This window comes from Lithobates pipiens, unplaced genomic scaffold, assembly GCF_037356315.1.
Source record: "Lithobates pipiens isolate NorthernLeopardFrog02 unplaced genomic scaffold, aLitPip1_a1.2 Scaffold_16, whole genome shotgun sequence".
NCBI lineage: Eukaryota > Metazoa > Chordata > Amphibia > Anura > Ranidae > Lithobates > Lithobates pipiens.
Genome location: NW_027507748.1, coordinates 283,954,607 through 283,979,503, shown reverse-complemented (window position 1 = coordinate 283,979,503; position 24,897 = coordinate 283,954,607). Strand labels below are relative to the sequence as shown.

The following is a 24,897-nucleotide window of genomic DNA, read 5'->3' as shown; positions in this document are numbered from 1 at the left end:
TGGGTTAAATTAGAAATAGGGATTAGTAAAGCCCCCCTGGGTAAATTGATATGGATCCCACCACATTTTAGAAAATTAGAAGGACACATACACGCGATCACTCGGATAGCAATCACAATATGGGATAGGGTACATAAAAAACATAATTGGGATCATAATTCTCCACTGATACCGTTATGTGACACAGAGTACTTCATACCGGGGAAAGAAGGCTCCCAGGGACATCATAAAGAATGGGAAAATATGCACATTTCAGGAGTAAACAAGAGGTGTTAGATATAAACTGGTGGAGGTATGCACAGTTGAAACATTTTGTGGAATCTCTCCCCTATCCGATTAGGTCAACAGACAGCCTGCGTCCTTTAGAGCAGCTGTGCGAGACGACGGACGGTAGGAGAGGGATTTCGAAGATATATAAAATTTTGACGGGATTGAAAATATTGGAGTCACCCCCATATATAAAAAAATGGGATGAAGAGATTGGGACAGGCAGTACAGAGGCAGAAGTACATAAAATACTCAGGATGCCGCACGCAATTCACCAAATTGTAGCATGTTGGAAATTAATTACAAATGTATGGCGAGGTGGTATTTAACCCCAGATAAAGTATACTATTTCCAAAGAGAGGCTTCTAATCTATGCTGGCGAGGATGCCAAGAAATTGGATCAATGATCCATATATGGTGGACATGCCCAAAAATGAGAGAATTTTGGAAAGAGGTATTATTAATAACTGAGGAAATCACGGGATTTCAAATACCAGAAGAGCCAAGGGCATGTTTGCTACACGGAGTCACGCTGCCCATTAAACAATACAAGAAAACACTTAAACTCTTTGCTGCATTTAAAAAACTGTATAATTCCTCGGATGTGGAAAAACTCGGAAAGTCCTTCACTGAAAAGTTGGTTTAGCAACATAAATAAAATGTATAACTTGGAGCATTTAACCACTTACAGACCGGACCATTTTGCTGGTCAAAGACCAGACCACTTTTTGCGATTCGGCACTTGCTTGGCTTTAACTGACAATTGTGCGGTTGTGCGACGTGGCTCCCAAACAAAATTGACGTCCTTTTTTTCCCACAAATAGAGCTTTCTTTTGATGGTATTTGATCACCTCTGCGGTTTTTATTTTTTGCGCTATAAACAAAAATAGAGCGACAATTTTGAAAAAAAACACATTATTTTTTACTTTTTGTTATAATAAATATCCCCCAAAAATACATAAAAAAACATTTTTTTCCCTCAGTTTAGGCCGTTACGTATTCTTCTACATATTTTTGGTAAAAAAAATCGCAATAAGCGATTATTGATTGCTTTGCGCAAAAGTTATAGCGTATACAAAATAGGGATAGTTTTATGGCATTTTTATTAATAATTTTTTATTATTTTTTTTTTTACAAGTAATGGCGGCGATCAGCGATTTTTATTGTGACTGCGACATTGTGGCAGACACATCGGACATTTTTGACACATTTTTGGGACCATTGTAATTTATACAGTAATTTCTTCATTCGGCCGCTCCGTGAGTCGATTGCAGGTAGGCCCGCGGCGATCGAGTCCGTGGGTCCCGCGACCGGACTCACGGGGGTCCCGACCAGCACGATGGCAGGGCGGCAAATTTAAAGGGACGTACAGGTACGCCCATTTGCCTGCCCGTGCCATTCTGCCAATGTACATCGGCGTGCGCTGGTCGGCAAGTGGTTAAAGTTCAGTGGAGAAACAGGTGAAGCGGGGTTCGTTACAAGATGGAAAGCTTGGGAAAAATACAAGCAAACAGAGAGATATGCTGACAAGATGGTGGGAGTTAATATGACCTAGGGCCGATAGTATAGGGTAGGTTTTTGAGTTTCTTCTTAGATATTGGGTGAGACCATGGGTGGGTATCACTGAGTAATTTTGTATACAGTGAAATATTTTGACACCCCAGGGGCAAAAAAAGGGAAAAAAAAAGAGAAAATACCACACTTAAGAGATAGTTTCTTGTTTTGCTACGATAATGTGGAAACGGGGTGAGACTAAGATGAACGTAAAAGTTGAATTAAGTCTCCCGAAAGGAATCACTGAGGTGGCAAAAAAAAAAAGAACATTTTATCAAAATACACAAAAATTGCACCTATATGAGGCTGTGACCAAAACACAAAATTAACCCAAAAAGGATTTTTTTTTTTTTTTTTTTTATGAAAAGCGATACAAATGCTGAAAAACGATTAAATAAAATTAAATTAAAAATACAGTCCACTTTGCTGCAAAGATAGTCACTGGCTGCATGCAGGAAGGGAATGATATATCATTGACCAGTTTACTCTGTACAGCTCTGCAAAACATGGGAAAATGCATTGTTTCAAAGGATTTCAAGGTAAAGCTGTGGTACTCCTCAGTGATGAAGAGTGGAAGAAAAGTTGGAAACATGCAAAGAGAAGGAAGGAGAGATTGTCCCTGAATATGTCCTCCTGGAAATGAGAGCCATTCTCCCTGCAAAGTGGGATTTTCTAGAAGATAGAGCTCAGTAAACAATTACTTAGTTGCCAGAACATCTACGCTTGTTCACAGCTGTGAACCAATACTCCCCTACCTCACAATGTATTGACTCTTTGCTGCTTCTTTTCAGACCTCCCCTGCAGCCGGGCAAACCTTTTTGAGACCAAAGCTCCCACAATCAGTGTTTGGAGGCTCTCTCTCACACAAAGTCTCTCGAAGCCTGCAAAATCTGGGTCACAGATGAGAACTTACCAATCCAGGGAGTACTGTAAATCAGTTCTCTCCTATCCAAGTGGCATACCCTGGAACCCCTCACCCAGAGAAAACCCCTGATTACTAAAAACATACCTCTTATTGTCTCCTGTAAAGAATATGTTACCCTAACATTTCATATTCATGTGTCTGTTGTACTTGTATTAAAAAGTACCCTGTCCTCTTGGTATTCCTTTGTGTGAAATACCTGATGATGCTGCCAGACCCCCTGCTTTCCTATTTTAGACTGAAAATATTAAGCATAGAAGCACATCCATCCCAGTTCAGTCAGTTTTTGGCTGTGCATCCTGTCCTCCAATGGCCAAGAATTGTGCTGACATGCCCTTCCTGCACAGCTATTCACCTGGAAAATTAGTGTGCTGCTGCTTTTCCATTCCCACCTCTCGAAGTCCTTTATGCAGCTGAGAAAGGGGTGTGTGTATATATATATATATGTATATATATATATATATATATATATATATATATGTATATTTATATGCATATGCACACACACACAAGTTTTACATTTCATTTCTATTTTTTAATTTTGAAGTGAATGGGCTGGTTTACAAGGTAAGGGTTCACATATACTTTAAATAGTCCATAACTCAACCTATGGGGAAGCATACCAGCCATCCAGGATACATCCTCTACGCTAGTAGCCAGACCCCCTGTGCTCCTCAGTGTTCCATTCAGCATTTACTGTGTTTATTTGTATTGCCTATATGCCCTTGTGCTGTCAGCCCAGTGTAACCTGTGCCTCTCATGTTCCTTTGTCCGTTTCTTACCCGAGTTATCTTGTGCATTCCTTCCTGTTTGTCTGCTCCAGTCTGTTTCTCTGTGTGTTTGTCAGCCCCTCATTATCTTTTCCTGCCTTCCCTACCTATGTTTCTCCTCTGTTTCTCAGTGTGTTCTCATTTACTGCTTGTTTCCCTGTGTACCCACTTCCTCAGTGCTGCGAGAGATTCTTACCAGCTCTTGGTTTTGGCTTGCTCAGGTGAGTCAGAAGGTGCTGGATGTGTGTTGTATTTATATCCTTGCTAAGATATAGATACTCATACTTAAGAGTCTTCAAAATACTATAACAATACAATAACAGATGTCTTACCTATGGCTGAGATCCACCAAACTCTAAACTCTCTGCAAAAGAACCAAGGTTGCCTGGAATTTGCTTGAAGAAGAGGTTGCGTTCTACACTAGCTTTCCATTTCAATAATAACAACAATAATATGTTTTTATTATTATTAACAATATCACTTACTTGGGTATTTACCTGCTTATTGCCTAAGCCCTAATGAATCTGGACATGCTGGGGATAGGGGGTTCACTACTAGTGAAGAAATAACCTCAAACTACTATTTCAGTTGTGGATGCATACTAGCGGTCTTACACACTACTTAGCTTGTCATGTGTCTCAGGAACTTCAGCAGTGTGCCCTCCTTTCTGGGATCATTGGCTCTCCACTTCAAGTAGCCTCAATCATCTTGTTGTGTTCTTTGCAAAGTTCAATCCTTTGCACTCAAGATGGCAATTGTGTGACGCTTGGATTTTACAAAGAGCCATAGGAAGCTGGTTAGTGATTTATTTATTTGCAAATATAAAGAATGTGAAGAAAGTATATTGGATTTTTTTCTTAAATCTTTTAATTATGTAAACTGATAAGTGCCTAAAACCTAGTACTAACTAGCACTAGTTTTATGGCAAGGAGTAGCAAGCAGGGAAGTTGCTTGCATATCGACTCTCAAGTGGATGTTTTGAAAGCGAACCTTTCCTTTGAGCCCCATTTTTAAAGTATAGGTTCAACTTTAAAGCATAGGGTGTAACATGTTACTGTGCTCCAGTCCTCACAGCCTCCAATGTGACAGCAGGCGGAGGATGTCCCCCTTGCACCCCTTGAAAACAGCACAGTCATTTGGGGCTCCACTCACACAGTTGCATCACTCATTTACAGTTCCCTGTCGATGAATAAACCACCCTCAGCCATTGTGGCTTACAGCTTGTGGTTCTGAATGAACTGTGAAGGTGCTGGTGAGCATGCTAGTTCATTGATCTTCCTGCTCTCAGGTAACTGCCCATACCTTCTATATGGGTAGGCAGACAGCTATCCTGAGAGTCTACAGGAGCCGGACATTGCACCTACGATCTACTGATTATGGGTGCAATGCTCTGCAGGCTACTAAGAAAAAGATAAATGCACATTTTTTTCTTTTTTTTAAAGGGTGAACTTAGCCTTTAGGTCACCCATTCCAGTGCTAGACTCACACATTCATAGGCCTCTTGCTATGGGAATGGCAATCAATTTGTCAGTTTATTGGGCTTATAGCTTTCTGGAAAATGTGTGTGTTGGGGTGTCACATTTTTTCTTTAATAAAAAAGAAGAAAACAGAAGTAACAGTCTAACTTCACCTAAATACCAATGTCTAGTTTCACAGTTGAAACTACTCCTTTCCAGCCAATAAATGGTTTTTATCAGTACCATGCAGCTTTGTATCTGAGAGGCTGAATTTTATTTTCCATCCTCTGCCAACTGATTTTAGCCAGATTGTCAGAACAAAGTGTTACAGGTTGGCAGCTAGAAGTACAGCACAATACAAATGCAGACTATTCATGAAGTGCTCATTATTTCTAGGTTTTGGAACAGTGATAGCAGGGATATTTACACCTACAAATCCAACACTTTGCTACATGTTTGAATCAAATGAAAATTAAATAATATTAATTAGGTAGAGTGGGGGACAGTTCTACACTAGCTCATCAAAATATCACAGTCTAAAATGTGTCCAAATATAATTATGACAGTCTCTATTCTCATGTATTTACATTTGTGAGCGCAAAAAATAGCAAAGGATTAAGGCTTTTTTTGAAAGCACATCAGGAAAACAGAGGGAGCAGTTGGTGCATTTGATTAAGCATATTACAAGTACTTGGCCAGTATCCGAACAAAAATGATCGGCGTTGAAAGGAAATGGTACCGTTTGATGACTTGTGATTATGGTTACTTGATTCACTCTATTAGAGAAAGGGAAGAGTGTAGAATCTTGAGCACAGAAATAAATTATCATGCCAGCCAGTTCTCTTCTATGGTAGCATTACAGTTTCTTTTAATCAGTTACAAAGGATATCTGTAATGTTTTCATTGCTATATCTTACATTTCTCGGTTGAGCTGCAAGAACCATGATGGTTATTGCCAGAAATATGTGCTTATTTCTGTCCCAGAAATAGCATTCAGCTATCTGCTGCATATCATAAGGCATTGTAGTTACATTCAAATGTGCTCATCAGATTGCTATATGAATATGACTGCCACATATTTACCTTCGAAAATCACAAAAATAACCATTTGTGACATATTAGATGTCAATTACAATTGGAATTACCTAGATTTCTACATGAATGGCTCTTAAAATGTCATTGTGCCTTTAGTTAAATTACGCTAATAAACACAATTTGTTAAAAGTGTCAATCCATCTAGCTGTAAGTGCAGCCTCACAGGATATGTCTTACTCCAACAGCAAGATCTCCCTGAAAAAAAGATAGTTCCATGTTTTTTTTTGTTTTTCCTGTCTGCCTTGAAGTTTTTGATGTTCCTACCCTTTATCACCTGCTCCAGGTCATCCTGTTGTCTCAGTAATATAAAATCAAAAAAAAAAAAAATCAGAGCGAGTGGGATCAACTCATAATGGCCTCATCTGAGGTACAAACTCAAGAAGAAGAGGGTAAATCACCAAAAAAGTCCTTGAGAGATAGACAGATATGCTTTAAAGTATCAGTATCTGAGCACCACAAACTAAAAACACTAATTAATTTTTCAAACTCAGCCAACTATCATTTCTCAGTGCTTTAATTTGTGGAGAAATCACTTTGAACAACACCCAGTATATCTAGCCACAGCCATCCTGAGTAGGGGCGGATGATTTATGTAGCATTTACTTACTGGAATCCTTCTGCTTTGCGTTTGCAGGCAGAAAGGTGTACTTAGCTGAGAAAGCCCCTCTCCCCCCTTCATTTGAAAGAAAGAAAGTGCCCATGAAGACTTCTAAGATGTAGGACATTATTTTAGCCTAGGCCAGAAGCCAGGAAGCAACTGAAGAATTGTAAAAATAAATGTTTGAAACAAGTAAATATAATATACCTTCCCATCCATTTATTAAGGATAGTGGCATAAGGAAAAGCATTGTTAATGTTGACTGAGAGAGTTTGGTTTGTAAAATGGGTGTGGATGGAGAAAAGCACCAAAAGCATAATAAATAGAGCCCAGCTTCCATTTTATCTAGACGTTTATATAATAAAAATCATACACATATTATGAGTTTAAAGGGTCACTCTTCATGGGTTTGCAGGCTGAAATATTCCAAACAAAACAAACATACCAAAAAGAATGGAGTAAACATGGCCACAGCACTTAATAATATGCATTTGAAGAAATAAATCTGCTCAGTCCTCCTGACTCAAGCATAAATTAATCAAAATTATTAAACAACAGTCCCCCACCTAGCCAAGACTTGCTCTGCAAGACAAGGACTGGCTTACCCCATAACCGCAGCCATTTCTATGCAGAATTATAACCATGAATTAACAATATCAAGACCAATTTCGGACAGATGGATACAGGTCTGGAATACCTCCTTCCAATTCAAAATGCCGAAAGGAGAAACCATTGATGATTGCCGTGAATTTCTCAATGGACCTGTTAATTAATTTCCTACTCTTCTCCAAGGATTTTATATCAGGAGAATACCAGTTCAATCCAGGAATAATTTCAGAAAAAATAATAGTAGTATCAGGAAATGCGATTTTTAAAATTTTGTAGGTCATGCTTTATGAAAAATAATAGATCCAAGGTTTTAATTTTACCTAAATCATCCCCCCTATGTGTATCACTAAAATAGATGGAACAGGTCAATAATGAAACAACTGAGATAAATGAAAAGTACAAATTACACCATTGAAGACCCCTTATTTCCTTCCAAAAAACTGAAAGTGGTCAGTAAGCAAGCCAAGATTTTCAGTATAGCATCACTGGGAAGCTCTCTTACGAGGCCAGTAAATAAAGGTGTCCAATAATCCAAATGAAAGTTTTGATACCTGAAATTTCAAATAGATAAGTTAGGGTAAATATACAGATTAAATCTCTGAGAATCCCATTTTCCCAGCTTTTTTATAATTAAATCTTCAAGGTCCAATCTAACAGCTTCAGTGACTGTGCCTGTGCAAAAAGAATTGGATGAAAATTTGAAACCCTAAAGACCTTATTTAGTCAAACATTTTTTGAAAACAGAATTAAACTGATCAATATTCATGAATTCAAAAATTATCCACACCAAGAGGTCTGGATTAAATAAAATCAGAGATCAATTTAACAGTGCAGATATCAGGATCAGCACGAGCTTGTAGAACGACCTTTTTGCAGCTGGCCAGGTTTGGATTTTTTGATCAGAATATTGACACTAGGGATGAGCCGAACACCCCCCAGTTCGGTTCACACCAGAACCTTCGAATGGACCTTTGGTTTTGGGGGCCCAGCTCCTGCCCCAGGGGACATGGATCAATGCAAAAAAAATGTTTTAAAATGGCAGTTTTTTGGGGAGCACTGATTTTAATGACGATTAAAGTGAAAAAAAAGTGAAATATTCCTTTAAATATCATTCCTGGGGGGTGTCTATAGTATGCCTGTATTACAGAAACAGAAAAACACCAGCAATAAGGGGTAGCGTCAGGCGTATAATGTGTAGGAGGCACACAACAGTCTATGCAACAGTTTTTTTGGATTGTTGTGTAATTGTGACCCCTGAACTTGTAATCCTGGAAGGTAGGTGCAAAGGTCTGCAACAGAATTTCCTTTGAGTTTGGGGCAGAGTTTCATCAGGTTGAGACTGATTTTTTACTCAACAGAAGCTGAAATCGCCCTTCCAACTGTGTCAATTTACATCATATTGATATGTTAATGTGCTGTGAGCAAGTAAATGTTTGACATTTTGCACAGTAGGGACTGGCCATAGAGGGATAACTTTCTTTCAGTTAGCCAGCTTGAATATGTATTGCAATATACACAAGCAAATAATCCTTATATTTTTCAACAATTTACTATAGGTATGTAGGGGTGTGCAGAGAGAATTGAGACTACTAAGATTTTCATTGAAAACACATGCACATTTAAGTGGTCAAGAGCAGGTTTTATTTTGTTTTATTGCCACGTTAGTTAAAAAGCAAGCTGCAATATTATCAAACTCATCTGTCTCAATGCTCCTGTTAAACGTTGCCTCACTGTGCGAAAAAACAATAAATGTCCCCCTCAGTGGTTGGCATGATTTTTTTCTATTTACAGAACTGTTCTAGTTCTATGATATTTCTGGGATTCCTTTTGTTAACAGCTCTCTCGAGGTCACACTATAACATCTCAGTTGGGTTAAGTCTGTATTATGATTTACAGGGTACACATTTCTTACGTTTAAACCATTCTCCTGTTGATTTAAGCCTGTGCTTACTATATGGGTTATTTTAGGTCTGTAGCTGGGTTGTGGATAGACGCATGCCAAGTTCAACTATATTAAGTACTTCAGGCGCTATGGCAGAAAAACATCTCAAACCATGAAGATTCATTCAAGATGCTTCAAAATTATGATAAGGTGTACAGTATTGGTGTATTTTCTTCCAAACATAAAGCTACGTTTTTCGTCCAAAATTGTGACAAAAAATTAAAACTTTAAAAAACACGCCTCGCCTCTTGATGAATACCTTGGACTATCTACTTTGCAAAATGGGGTAATTTGGGGGATATTCCCCAAAAATTATATCCATCAGTATTGATCAATTTTCAGATATACATATATATCATACACCACAGACTATATAATATACACAGATTTTTGTTATTTTCACCAATGAAATGTAGCAGAATACATTTGGCCTAAACTAATGAAGAAAGAAAGATTATTTATTTCCAAAATTGTATAAAAGACAATTTTTTTAATAATAATTTTATATTTAGCAAAAAATAAAAAACCCAGCAGTGATTAAATACTACCAAAATAAAGCTCTATTCGTGTTAAACAAAAAGTGGGTGGAAATCTCCATTCCCTACTCTATCCAAAAAGAAAAAAAAAAGTTTTAGCTTCAGACATACATTTAAAGGATCATTAATAATACACAGTGGAGCAATGAAGCAAACCGCAAGCTTCGTGGGATATAGATTAATTATGCAAATTAGAAAATATACAAATTTTGGAAATATCTGTTAAAATTATGCATTTAACAGACCAAATGGATAGCTTGTTCCTTTATTTAAATGTCATTGAGTTAAGTGAATACAGCATGTAGGAAAATATGAAAAGACTTAAAGCGGAGTTCCACCCACTTTTACAACTTGGTCTTAAAGTAAAGACCACCCCTCCACCCCTCATTTTTGGATAACAATTTTTTTTCTCTCTTTCCTTTTTTGAAGTACATAGTGTACTTCCTCCCTAGCTCGGCCCCGCCACAGTGCGTCATTTCCTCTTCTATGGCGAGCCCTCCTCCTTCTCCCCTGCTGCCTTCTGGGACCTGTGTGTGTCGGGCCATTCAGAAAGCACTTTGTGACTTGCGCATGTGCAGTAGTAAACCAGCTGTGAAGCCTGAAGGCTCCACTGCCGGTTTGCCTTGGTTACAATGGCAGCGCCTGCACCGGATCCAATTGACAGATCGGCCTTGGGGGGCCGAAATCGCGAGCTCCCTGGACAGTTAAGTGTCCATATTAAAAGTCAGCAGCTACAGTGTTTGTAGCTGCTGACTTAAAAAAAAAAAATTTGCAGGTGGAAATCCACTTTAAGAAGCTTACTGTTCTTTAACATTCAGTTACAGAGTATAATTGCAGTTACCATCATAAAAAAACACTCTTGCACTGAAGGATTTTGTTTCTTGATTCAGCTTTCTTTTCTTCATTTGTGATGGTAATATTTGTATTAAATAGTGAAGTATTTAGCTCACAGTCCAACGCTAACATGTGCATGTGTGTCCCCTGATCAATCTTATATTAGAATCCTTACCTCTTCTAACCCCAGTTGCTAGACTGTAAAGTCATTAAGGGGCAGTGAGTGACGTAAATGATCCTACAGAATCTGTGAAGTATTGTGTGATAATGTTGACAATATATAATTATAGGAAATAAATAAAAGGTTGTATTTGCAAAAGTGTTAATGCATTTTATAGTGTATTTATACTTCAAATGGAATTTCAGAAGTCATATATTTGTGATTTTCCATATTCATCTTCAAAGCAAATGTTTAACTTAGTGAAAATATTGTCTATTCTGTCATACAGAAAGCCAGACTTGCAAGAATCAGAGTGGCCAAGACAGGAAGTTCAACTGCATACATGCACAGCAAAAGGAATGGCTTGCTCAACGAGGCACTGGATCTAGGGGTATGTCTTCAAAAACTTAAATGTTACACAAAAAAATCCTTTTTTTAAAATGTTTTATTGTTGAACATAATATTGTAAAATATTGCCTGCGAGACATGCCATCCACAGCAATGTTATAATATAGTATCGGCTTCTTAGACCCCTTTCACACTGAGGCAGTTTTCAGATCCTGTCTTCTCTGATCCTCCCCTTTTCCACTGTCCCTAATCCATCTCCTGATGAGACAGAGCCTTTGGAGTTACTCTGCACATGCTCAGTTTGGTGTGTATTGCTAGAGAGGTTTTTTGTTTTCTTGGAAGGGTGCATGTGATCAGAACAGGGCCAATCAGACATATCCAGACAGAGAGTCAGGGGTCCTGCAGTCTTAATGGCCAGTCAGAGTAGAATGAAAGCTCCTCCTACAATCTTTACCCAGACACTGATAGAAGTCACAACACTGCTATATACTGCTGATGAGAAAAAGGTATTTGGCAGTTTCTATTTAATAAAATAATTACATTTCCATGTTCTGTGTACTGTGGGAGACCAGATATAGGACCCAGGGTCCTAGGTTTAGTAACACTTTAATTATAAATATCTCTGTGGGCACGCCAGCTATACTGGGAAGCCTCCGATACTGCCACTGCCTGCACTCTGTAAACCTCCCTCCCTCTGCATGGTGAAGCTACTGGAGTGAGAAGTGCAGCGGCATTGTGATTGGGGAGAAGCAAGCGCGTGCTGTCAGTGTATTGCCCCCACTCGCCCCCCTTCTTCTGCCATGCAACCCTGGACAGGGACAAAGCAGCGCTTGCAGAGACAGCCACCCGCTCTGATTCCTCCTGCCTCCCCATAGGCTGCAGCCAGGGACCAATGAGGAGCCAAGACAGTGCACAATAGAACATGTAGTCCCAGAAGACTATGGATCCATCTTAATGTCCAGTCCAGCCCAGCATCACCACCTGGAGAGAGAGGAGTCATAGCTGCAAGGGAGAGAGACTGGAGGAGCATGCTGTGAGCCCGGGCAGAGTGGCTGTGAGGATACCGCGCCTGCAGTGCCAGTTGCGGGTGTGGCCACAGGCAGCTGAGAGTGAGAGGACATCTGCTCGAAGGAAGTGTTATTGCTGGGTCACTGGGATTGGTGAGAGGCCCTTGTGGCCATTGTGTGCAGCTGTCACTAATTGAGTGTTGGCACTTTGAAAAAACTAGGTTGGTTTTGTGTTGTAGTTTGGGCACTCGGGCTCAAAAAGGTTTGCCATCACTGCTATAGCTTATCAGTCAGCAACTATCTGAAAATAGACTTCCATTGCTTTCTAGATTGTCGTGGCTGCCTCTGCTGCTAAAATCATCCCACTGTAAGCTGTATTGTCTAGGAGAGCATGTGGAACACAAATAATGAGGAATTGGCCTCACTTAAGTGAGGTAAAGGAAGTTTTTTGCTTGTACATGTTAGGTGCTCGTCTTCCGTGTATATACCCTGGTAGCCTAGGCTAGGATGGAGGAGCGGAGGTCCCGGTCACCGGTGGACAATCACCACACATACACACAATTGTACGTGAACAATGATTGTGGGTTTATTGGAGCACACACAGTAGTTTTATGCAGTTTGAGCTATAGCACAGCCCTGTGGTTGAGCCAATCAGGGACCGCCACATAAAATATGCAAGATGGTATATTTTACTACGTCATCATGGTTCTTTGCACAAGCAATATCTCTGCCTAGCAGCAAAAGCTAAATATATATATATACAGTTTAGAATGTTTCTTAGGCGTGATGCAAGATAGGCCTGTGGTCTAACGCCATGAAGTTACTTCTGCTCTTAGAAAGGGAAGTAGCTTAACCGCATCCATCTGTTCTGTACAAACAACTGACCTTGTGATAATTCTAATTTCTTGTAAAAAACACATATGACCTTAAGCAATAGGTTTCCACGGGGTCACGCTAACAGTAATTTTCCATTACCCAAAATGGATGTCTCTTAACAAAATGGTTCCTTTATTACCTTATAGTACAAAATGAATAAAACAACACACTATGGAGTAATTATATAAGAGCATGCCAGCTCACCGTGGTTAGTGTGGTCCAAGTAACTAAGATATCATATATACTAGAAGAAACTGGATGCAGCAAAGACACTGCAGTCGCAGAAAAATGGTTACCTCTAAGACGACTCATGTGGCTCCTACTCTGTATTATTACATACAGAATTTAATTTTAAAAATAATTAATTATGCTCTTCACCATACACACACAAAAAAACAACAATGTTGTCTACAACTCAGAAACTAGACTAACATCATATCAGCCACATTAATATTGGCTCATGAGCCAATACTATTTAACACATTCACCTTAACATGCATCTGCCATTTAGGGTTATTTTCACCTAGTTACTGATTAGACAAGTATCCCTTGTATGGATGTAGGTCCCTTATTTAGATAATTTACAGGTCAATAAATAAATAGTTGGCAATGACTTTTAGCTCTCAACCTGTAATCATGGATTAGTTAGGTATTGCTATGAAATTAGTCAAGATCATGTAGTTAGGCAAAAAGCAAGCCAAAAAGATTCATAAAGAATATAGGAGAGCAATCTGAAGCAGGCTGACTGTAAAGCTAAACACTCTTGTAGAAAAAAACATGTCCAGGTTAGAAAATCTTTAAAAGCAGTTCTTATAATCACATAGCACATTTCTATCCAGTGTTGGGGTTACTTCTTACCACCCATCCAATCTGCTGCCAACCACACCTGTTGCAATTCTAGGATGTGTGTGGATTATTAAATTGTTCTACAAGAGTGATGTACATGATAGAGTGCCCTTGTGGTAAATTTTACATTGGGAAAACTAAATACCAACTCAGGGACTGTATCGGTGAACACATCAGAGATATAAGTCTCCAACAGCCCTTTAGCCCAGCATTCCTCCAATATACATGGTAGAAAAACTGCTGTCAGCCAACTTACTCTAATGTATATGTCTATGTTCATTCTTCATGGTTCCACAAAAGTCAATGCCTCTTGCAAGCTCCCAAGATAGAATAGGAACTATGGACTGTGAATTATGGAATGTGTTGTGTGCATGGGGCAGTGCACATGACTGCAGCTACTATGCACTGCGCATTTCCAAAGCATAAAAGCAAGGGGGAAATTGAGAAGTATAGAAGCTGGAGGACCTTGCATGAATGCAGAAAAACACAATAAGAAACAATTTCATGAAAAAATAGACTATAGGGTTATTAAGTAGATTATGTGTAAGTAAGCAGATGTGCAGCGATTTTTTTAGAGGAATAAGGATTTTTTTAGTGTTACTTTAATAGAGTGCCTCAGATTTCAGGCGTATAAGATATTCCAGAAGAAAGTTGAAGCCATCTGCAGTAATCAGGAGGTGCCTGCCATTGCATAAAAGTGGCAGTAGGGCTTGGGTGCAAACTTTAGTGTAGGACCTTATATGCTTTTGTTTTCTACATATTGTGAAATTCCATATCATTGCTTGTATTACATTTTTGTAAATGCTTTAATAAGAACTGCAAGTATTTCGTTTTTAGGCCAGGCTGTGCTGAAAAGGTATAATCAGTACAGTTGTGGTTGCCTTACAGGTACAGAATTGAACAGAGGCAGTCTGCAGGTCTTCCATACAGTCAGTATTAGAGATTTGGGAACAGCAGCATTCTGATTTTTTCATTTACGCTCTTCATCTGCTCTCCATAAAGTGCACAGTTCCAGCAATTACACTAACCTTCCCATTAGAATTCAGCAGCTTTCTTAGCAGAGCCATCCCTCTGTTCTTTAACTTAAATCCAACATATTTTCAGATCTGTGAAGGTTTTAGAGTAAAATGGTCAGCAACACAGAGAAATGCTGAAAAGTTCATATGAAGTGTCAGTGTTATTATTTTTGCCAAGTAGTTATGCATTTAAAATGAACTTGATTAAGTTAATAATGACAGGGGAAACTAGGTTGAATGCAATAGAAAAAAGGAAACTGAGATAAAGAGAGACATGGTTACAATTTTCTAACCTTTTAATTAGAGGTTTTTTTTTTACTGACTTTTTTTTAAAGGACTTTATGCATAGATTTAGTAAATTCCCCCTCAATCCCCACAGTAGTTAAAAGATAAAGATAAATGTTTGTGCAGAAATCAAGGATGCTTATCCTGATAGAGACTTTCTCCATTTGGTTCATTTCATTTGCATAGTGGTAGATGAGAGTTTCACCTTAATAGAGAATAAAAAATAGACTTTACAATCACTTTAACCTCTTAAGGACCAGCCGCCGCAGTTATACTGCGGCAGGTTGGCTCTCCCAGGGGAATCTGTGTTCCTGTACGATGGCCGCTTTAAGAGCTGTAGGGGGTGTGTGCATATGCAGCACGACACCGGAGCTGATGGGCGTGGCCAACAGGCCGGATGCCCGCAGGCCACCAGCAATCGCTCCTGACAGAGACAGAACAGAGATCTGTCAATGATCTACGTTCTGTCAGGGGAGGAGAGACAGATCTGCTGCTCCTAAAGATTAGGAACAGCGATCGGTCTCTTCCTCCAGGCAGTCCCCTCCCTCCACAGTTAGAACACACATGCGGGAACACATTTAACCCCTTGAACAGCCCCAGTGCTAACCCCTTCCCTGCCAGTGACATTTATACAGTAATCAGTGGCTATTTTTAGCTCTGATCGCTGTATAAATATCACTGGTCCCAAAAAAGTGTCAAAAGTGTTTGATCTGTCCATTTTAGTAAATATTTTATTATATCTTTTCATGCAACAACACTGAAGAAATGACACTTTGCTACAATGGAAAGTAGCGAGTGTACTGCTTGCATAACAGTGTACACAGCCCTTAATGTCTAAACTGCTGGCAACAAAAGTGAGTACTCATGTTATGTTGGAATACTGCCCTGCGGCCCCATCTTCCAAAGGGAGGGGATCATGGTCTGCTTCAGTATGTCACAGTACATGTTGGCATTCATGGTTCCCTCAATGAACTGTAGCTTCCCAGTGCCAGCAGTACTCAAGCAGCCCAAGACCATGACACTTCCACCACCACTCTTGACTGTAAGCAAGACACACTTGTCTTTGTACACCTCACCTGGTTGCCGCTACACATGGTTGACACCATCTGAACCAAATAAGTTTATCTTGGTCTCATCACACCACAGGACATGGTTCCAGTAATCCATGTCCTTAGTCTGCTTGTCTTCAGCAAACTGTTTGCGGGCTTTCTTGTGCATCACCTTAAGAAGAGGCTTCCTTCTGGAATGACAGCCATGCAGACCAATTTGATGCAGTGTGCAGGGTATGGTCTGAGCACTGACAGGCTAACCTCCCACCACTTCAACCTCTGCAGCAACGCTGGCAGCACTCATACATCTATTTCTTAAAGACAACCTCTAGATATGACGTTGAGCATGTGCACTCAACTCCTTTGGTCAACCATGGCGAGGACTGTTCTGAGTGGAACCTGTCCTGTTAAACCACTGTATGATCTTGTCCACCATGCTGAAGCTCAGTTTCAGGGTCTTGGCAATCTTTTTTTTTTTTTTATTACTTTTTATTTAGTTTTATACCATACATACAAACCACACAGTGTGGAAAAATGGCCACAAAAATTACCGGCACACATTACATAAAACAGTACAACACGGGCGTAGCCTGGACATGGCCGAGTGAGGAGGTGTTTTACCTGAGCTCCTGGCCACCCTACACCCACCTTGGCAATACCGCACTAATTCACCGGACATGCCATCTTCTAAGAAGCGGGCAAGCCAGCGGACGAGACACGGAACCACCCTGGCCACCGACACCCAGGCTATCGGCGACCTACAGAGACTTTTTCGCCGCTCAGGTCAGAGTACCTCGGGACCCAAGATGGCGGAGCCTCGTGGCGCGAGCTCCCCAGTCCCGACACAGGAGGACGTCCTGGCGGCCTCTGAGGGTTCACGAAGCCCGACTTTGTATCCAAGCTCCTCGGCGGCCCCATCGGCAGACCCGGGTGGATCTCCTCACCTGCCGCTACTTTACCGCACGGACCCGGAGTTGAAAGCCATCCTGCAAGCCCTCCCGACGAAAGCGGACATTGAGACCATTGTGGGGAGAGTGGAGGCTGCCCATAGAAAGGAGATCGCCGCGGTTCGCCAGGAGGTTCATTCCCTAGGCACGCGCCTTACAACGGAGGAGCTGTCGGTGACTTCCTTGGAGCGGAGGGTCTCCGCGCTGGAGTCCCAACATGGAGCTCACTCCCTAGCAGCGGTGGAATTGCAGCTCCGTATGGAAGAAATCGAGGACCAGAGCCGCCGAAATAATTTGCGGCTCCGCGGCCTCCCGGAGGCTACCGGCCCCGCGGATCTCCTAGCCACTGTCACAGCAATTTTTCGGCAAGTGGCGGGTGAGCAGCTACCGGAGCGGTTCGAGATCGACAGGGTGCACAGGACTCTGGGTCCCAGACCATCTGATCCGGCTCGGCCGAGGGATGTCCTCTGTCGCCTGCACCACTACACCCACAAGGAGATTGTTGCCCGAAGGTCGTGGGAAACAGGTGCAGTGGACTTTGACGGGGCCAGTGTGAAGATCCTCCCTGATGTTTCCAAGCCGACTCTACAGCGCCGAGCCCTTCTCAAGCCCCTCTTGGATCTGGCCAGGCGCTGTAATGCTACCTATCGCTGGGGCTATCCTCTCTCTGCCACCTTCACCAGAAATCAGAGATCTTTTCTATTGAAGTCGCCGGAGGCTCTTCCAGAGTTATTCACCTTCCTGGATACAGACCCGATTGATGTGCCCAATTGGCTGGCCTACTTACCACGGTCGCAGGGCCGTCCGACTACCTCGGGACTGTCCATGCCGCGGCCGCAGAGAAGACCGAGAGAGGGCCGTCGTTCACGAACCCTCTCCCGCGAAAACGATCGGGAAGGATAGGTGGAAGTGTTTGATCTGCCTGACGTCCCTTTAGCATTGCCTTGCGCGCCCCCCCCCCTCTCTCCCCCCCCCCTTTTTTTTTTTTTTTTTTTTTTCTTAATTGTTGCTGTTTTGGTCTCTTCCTCCACCCCGAGGTGCCCGGGGCCCGGGACAATGACCTCCGGACATGATGGAAGGACACCCCCCCCCCCTTTACGGTGGCGCTCGAACAATCTAGACGTTTCCTACGCTGCAGCTGGAGGTGCGCGCTACTTGCCAGGTCCCTTCCTTCTCGGCACCCCAGCTTCGACCCTGTTGCGGGGTCACACCGGAAGCCCCCTGCCTCTCTTTGGAACCCCCCGCCAGCTGGACACCAACAGCGACGTCTGGGTAGGCTACGGCCTGCTGACACGACTACCCGTCCTCCCGCCATTGTTGCCTTTCTGCACAGACAGGTACTTTATTCATCTCCCTTATTTAATTGTGATGATGCACTGTTGCCTAACAAGGAGAGGAATCTGTCACCTCTACTATGGAGCTACTGCCGGGTGGGGGTCATTGACCTGTCCTGCTGGGGCTGGGTCTAGAAGTGTCGTACCTTTGGAGACTTTGGGATTTTATGCGGGATGTCCCCATGGGAGGCATGGTCTGGGGGATTCGGTTGCTAATCCCCTTCCCTAATCTTGGGCGAACCGCTCTGTGCTGCCGGGGATGAGACCAGCTCTTGACTGAGGTATTAGTATTCTGTGGCCTCCACGTTCGACGTAGCAGGAGACTGTCGGGTGGGATCCCCTCTCGCCCGCTTAGACTGTTTTACAACTTCATCATGCTGTTCACCCCCCCTCCAGGGTTGTTCCTGGATGACGATAGGGCTGTTCTTCAAACGCGGCGGCGAGACTCCTATGGTTCCCCCCCTTTTTTTTTTTTTTTTTTTTTTTTTTGGGGGGGGGGGGGTGGGTTTATATGGTGTGCTTGGTGTGCTGACCGCCAGGTTTCGGTTCGATGTGCCGTGCACAACAGTGCTACGGCTGGGTTTTTGTACGTATGTCTAGGCCCAGGTTTCCTGGTAGCGGTATTGACCATACCCCCTGTTATATAGGTTGATATGCCCGCTTCTTTACTGTTACATTTTCTGTTACTGTTTATTATTTGTTATGTCTGTTTTTCTTATACATGTGCCGAGGTGGGTGACGGGCCCGGGACCTCGTCGCTGGTCCCCTGCCTACCCACGCCCCACATAGGCCATTGTGTACCCCCGGTGCTCCGGGTTTGTGCACTCCGAAGACTAAGTCTTCCCCTTAGCTGACTCCTACCTTTTCCCCGTGGTGTCTTGGGAGTAGGAAGTTTCCGCTCCCCTGTCGCCGCCCCCCCCCCCTCCTCCTCCTTCTCCTCCTCCTCCTCCTTCTCCCTATTTTCTTCTCCCCTTTTTTTTTTTTTCTTTTTCTTCCTCCTCTTCAGCTCTCCCCTTGCCTGCCCCCTTTGGGTGCCTATCCTACTTTTACGCACCCTTCCCCTTCTGAGACATGGCGGTGGCCTCCTTCACGGTAGCTTCTCTGAATGCTAAAGGTCTGAACACCCCCGAGAAGAGACGCATGCTTCTCCACGACCTTAAGAACTCACGTGTGGACATAGCCTTCATCCAAGAGACACATTTTAGGAATGACAAGCTCCCACTGCTCCAGAATAGGCATTACTCCAAGGTCTATCATTCCACTAACCCTCTCTCGAAATCCAAAGGTGTGTCAATTCTGATCTCCAGCAGATTGCCTTGGCAATGTCGGGTGGTTACGGCTGACCCTGCTGGGCGGTTTCTATTTTTAGTGGGACTGATTGGGGACGTGCAATTTACCTTAGCCTCACTTTATTCCCCCAATGACCACCAAGATAGTTTCATCAGCCGCACTTTGAACAAATTGATGGATGTTAAGACGGGCCAATTAATCCTAGGTGGCGACCTTAATGTCCCATTGTCTCCCACATCAGACACCTCTTCCGGTCACTCCTCTATCTCATCTACCTACAGGAGACGCATAACACAAATTTTACATGACACCCAATTGATGGACGTATGGCGGCTTCAACACCCGGTGAGAGGGATTACACCTTCTATTCCGCCCCCCATAAGGTTTATTCCAGGATTGACCTTTTCCTAATCCCGCACGACCAACTCCACCTGGTCTCCTCTACCTCCTTGGGTCAGATCACTTGGTCGGATCATGCCCCCATCTATTTAACCTATACCCTTAGTGACCACCCCTCGCCCCGATCCCTCTTTTGGCGGTTGAACGAAAGCCTCTTGCAAACTCCTGAAGTTCTCGCGGATGTGACCAGGGAACTTAACCTGTATTTTCGGGACAATGATACGCAGGGCTGTGACCCCGGGATACTCTGGGAAGCCCACAAGACGGTGATCCGAGGGACTCTCATTAAACACGGAGCCACCATTAAAAAGAAAAGAAATGCACACGTTGCCCTCTTACTTACCAAGCTAGCCTCTGTAGAATCCGAACATAAGCGTGCCCCTACACAGCCCTTGGAAGCGGAACTTCTCACTCTTCGCACGCAAATAACCGAAGCGCTTCAATACAAGGCCAAAGCGGCGATACAGTTTTCCCGTCGATTATCATACGAAACGGGAGATAAATGCGGGAAGACGCTGGCCAACTCGGTCAGAGCTATTAAATCTGCGTCCTTTGTCCCCCATGTGCTCACCACGCAGGGTCAGCGGGTCTCCACCCCGCAACAAATCGCCGCGGCTTTTGGCGATTTCTACTCCGGCCTATATAACCTGCCAAGCCCCTCCCACAATCAATCGCAGATAGACCAGTATATCGCCGACTCCCAGCTCCCCTCGCTCCCATTCGAATCACGGGTTCTATTGGAAGAACCGATAACTTTAGAAGAGCTACAGATGGCAGTGACTGGTCTGAAGGCAGATAAGGCCCCGGGCCCAGACGGCTTTACCGCCCAATACTATAGGGCTCTATTCCCGATACTGGGTCCACGTCTGGTGTCTTTCTTTAATGCACTAGGAGCTGGAGCCGACTTTCCGCGGGACACTTTGAGAGCCCATATTTCACTGATCCCTAAGGAAGGGAAAGACCCAAGCCAGTGTGGCAGCTATAGACCGATCTCCCTGTTGAATTTAGATTTGAAACTGTTCTCCAAAATACTTGCCTCCAGACTAGCACACCATCTCCAGACCCTTGTACATTTGGATCAAGTGGGGTTCATACCCCATAGAGAAGCAAGAGATAATACTATAAAGGTTTTGAATCTACTCCATGCCGCGCATTCCCGCAAAATCCCGTGTCTTTTAGTTAACACCGATGCCGAAAAGGCATTTGACAGGGTCAATTGGAATTATATGTTTTCTGTTCTCCGCCACATTGGCCTGGGCGAAAGGATGATGAGATGGATCACCAGCATCTATTCGTCCCCCTCGGCTCAAGTCAAGGCAAATGGAGTCCTCTCGAGTTCTTTCCCTATTGGAAATGGGACGAGACAGGGCTGCCCCCTGTCCCCTTTGCTCTTCGCCCTGTCCCTTGAACCGTTCCTTTGCACCGTTAGACTTAACCCAGATATCTCGGGGCTCCAGTTTGGTACCTCGCACTGTAAAATCTCTGCATACGCAGACGACCTCATGTTCTCCCTGACGAATCCCACAGTTTCCTTGCCGAATCTTCTTAAAGAGTTTAAACATTATGGGGCTCTCTCTCACCTGAAAATCAATTTCACTAAATCGGAGGCCATGGGAATAGCGATCCCTTCCCGAACCTTGTCCGACTTGCAGGCCGGTTTTAGCTTCAGATGGACCGACACCGCCCTAACATATCTAGGCCCAAAAATCCCAGCTGACATTTCCAGGACGTTTGAACTTAACTTCCCGCCACTACTGACCAAAACCCGACTGCTCCTGGAGAAATGGCATGGTGGTCTCCATTCCTGGTTCGGGAGGTGTAACCTCCTCAAGATGAGCATCCTGCCCAAATTTATTTACCTCATCCAAGCACTGCCCATACATATACCCCCATTTTTTTTTAAGCAAGTACAATCTCTCTTCACCAGATTTGTCTATGCGCATAAAAAACCTAGACTGCGCCACTCACAACTGATACTTCCCAAACAGTGGGGTGGTCTCGCGCTTCCTGACATGCGCTCCTACTACCTGGCTTCTCATCTTGGGCGGATACTTGACTGGAGGCGAAATAGTGCCTCCAAGCTCTGGACCCAGGTAGAACAGTCCCAGGTCAGCATACCCTTGCGCGGAGCACTGTGGTGCTACAAAGACCTCCCGACAGACATGAAGACACACCCCCTGATAGGGACGACATTGAAACATAGCTATCACGCCACTGCCCAAAAGTTCCTTCGGTCAAATATATCCCTTTTACTTCCAATTCTGGGTCACCCGAAGTTCGAACCGGGTCTACGCTGCGTTGAGTACGCACCCCTTAGAGAAGCTGGCCACGATTATGCGGCTAAATTTATGACTGAGGGACGCTGGCCCTCGATCTCCGAACTCTCTGAACCATCAGGTATGTATCGACTCCCCTTCTGGAAGGCCTTACCACTGCATCATTTCCTTCACTCTCTGTCTCGTCCCCGGGACTTCACGCAAATTTTAACCCCATTTGAGGCTTTATGCTCAGGCACAGACCCGTTGACGCACGTCCTCTCACAGACGTACGCATTGTTATCCACACCGCGGGATCCCCCGCGCTTGCCCTGCCTGTCTAAATGGGAGGAAGACCTTAATTGTACGTTCTCGGAAACGCAATCTCAACGCATTATCACTCTAGCCCTTAAGTCCTCTCCCTGTACTAAGATTCAGGAAACAAACTTTAAGGTACTTAACCGCTGGTATCTAACCCCCTCACGATTGAGCAGGTGCTTCCCGTCCTCGTCGGACCAGTGTTGGCGGTGTGGGGAGGAAAGAGGTACCCTGCTCCATGTCTTCTGGTCCTGTCCGCGGCTGCGTGGGTTCTGGGGCGAGGTTCGCCTCATCACCCAGAAATTTACGGAGCAGACTGTCCCGGAAGAGGCGGCCTTTTTTCTGCTTCATCATTCTACAACCCCCGTTAAAAGATACAGGAGATCGCTGATCTGTCACCTCCTCAATGCAGCTAAAGCATGTATTCCTCTTCACTGGAAACAGCGTTCTCCCCCGACTGTGGCACATTGGCTACGGAAAGTGGAAGAGGTACGCAAACTAGAAGATTTAATCCTCACGGCCCAACATAAACAGGAGGTCTTTAAGAAGACCTGGGATATATGGTGTATGTTTATATTTTCAGACGAAGGTCAGCGTCTGTTGACGACTTGACCCTACCACATCATCCCTACAGGGTTGGTATCTCAGGCCACCGCCGTGTCCACGCACATCCGCTTGACTCTCCCTAGCCCGCCTTCTCTACTTTCCCGCCCCCCCCCTTTTTTCCTCTTTCCTTTTCTTCTCTTTCCTTCTTGATTCTTCTTCTCCCCCTCGCTCTTTCCTTTTGTTATCCCTCTTCCCTTCACTCCTTCTCTTTGACAGTCCTGGATGCCCCCCCCTCGCAATGTGCGTGGGGGGCACAGGGGTCGTCCCCCATGTCAAAATCATCTACCTGAGCTATGACGTAGTTTGCTGTTGCTTCGATTATGAGCAGTGACCGATTGTTTATTTGATTGTTCTTTCATGACTTGTACACTGCTCTGTTATATTTGATGTCATACTGATATTTGTAGTCATGGCTCTGTATGTTTTCCTGTATGTATCATGGGGCACCGCCCCTTCTGGAGTTAAATAAATAAAGATTATATTTGCAAAAAAAAAACAGTACAACACAAAAGTTATCACACAAAACTTGTGATACATCCCCCAAAAACACATACATAGATGTCCTGAACCTCCTGCCGGTGGCGGTCTACCATGACACAGGAACGCGGTCCCGTGACTCCCCATGTAGTCCTATTGGATAACTTCAGTAAGGTGGTTTCACCCTACCCCCCATTCCACCCCCCCCCCCGCCCATACAAAGAAAGGTCTGACTGAGAGGAAACAGTCTCCCTCCCCCCAAATGGTCTGTATTTAACTCCTCAATTACCCACTAGTCCCCCAACAACCCAAAAGCATTTACCTCCCAGTACTATAATATCTACGAAGGGTCAGTGTTCTATGCCTTGCTGTGATCAATCTGATGCCGTATCCATGGAAGCCATCCATCCCCCCCAAACCTTGTCAAACTTAGTCAACGCCCCCCTGCTCAAGTAAGTAGCCTTGTAAAAGGGTACTGCCTTGTTTACCAACGCCTTCCAAGACTCTATAGTTGGAGTCACAGAGCTCTTCCACAATAGGATGATGCGCTTTTTAGCAATAGGGTAAGAAGAGTCCGTATAGCCCTGGTAGTGGCCAGGGGTTCCACCAGATGTAATAAACATACTTCAATAGACATGGGGATAGAGATAATAATGACTGATCTGATACAATGAGCAATGGCTTGTCAGTAGGGTTTAATCTGTGGGCACTCCCAAAAGATATGCATAAAGTTAGCTAAAGGTGCAGCACATCTCCAGCATAGGGACCGCTGATTCTCAAACATCCTTGCTAATCTAGCCAGGGTGAGATTGGTTTATTACAAATTCTTGCATAGAATTTATCTATCTATCTCTGCTAGATACTGAAATGCAGTCCCCCACATATCATCCTAATCTTCCCTGTCTAGCCCCGGAGCTGTAGCCTCCCAGGCTCTCCTGCAAGGCCCCAACAGGAGGGTAGTCTCGTGAAACAGGTCTTTATATAGGCTAGAGCCTGATTTAGGCAGCGATTCACAGCGTGTCAGTAGCTCTAAGTCATTGGGCTCAAGGTCAAAGAGCTCCCCACCAAATTGTGAGCAAAAAGCATGTCTAATGCTGCGT

At 43.6% G+C, this 24,897-nt stretch overlaps 1 protein-coding gene across 3 annotated transcripts in view; it reads left to right on the top strand.

Annotated features, from left to right (window-relative positions):
- KCND3 (potassium voltage-gated channel subfamily D member 3) overlaps window positions 1–24,897 on the top strand; it is a 688,984-nt gene that overhangs the window by 585,858 nt on the left and 78,229 nt on the right. For all 3 annotated transcript variants that reach the window (XM_077481535.1, XM_077481534.1, XM_077481536.1), the window contains exon 5: window positions 11,034–11,135. In XM_077481535.1, coding sequence (XP_077337661.1) covers window positions 11,034–11,135 — 102 coding nt within the window. The remainder of the gene's footprint in view (window positions 1–11,033; window positions 11,136–24,897) is intronic.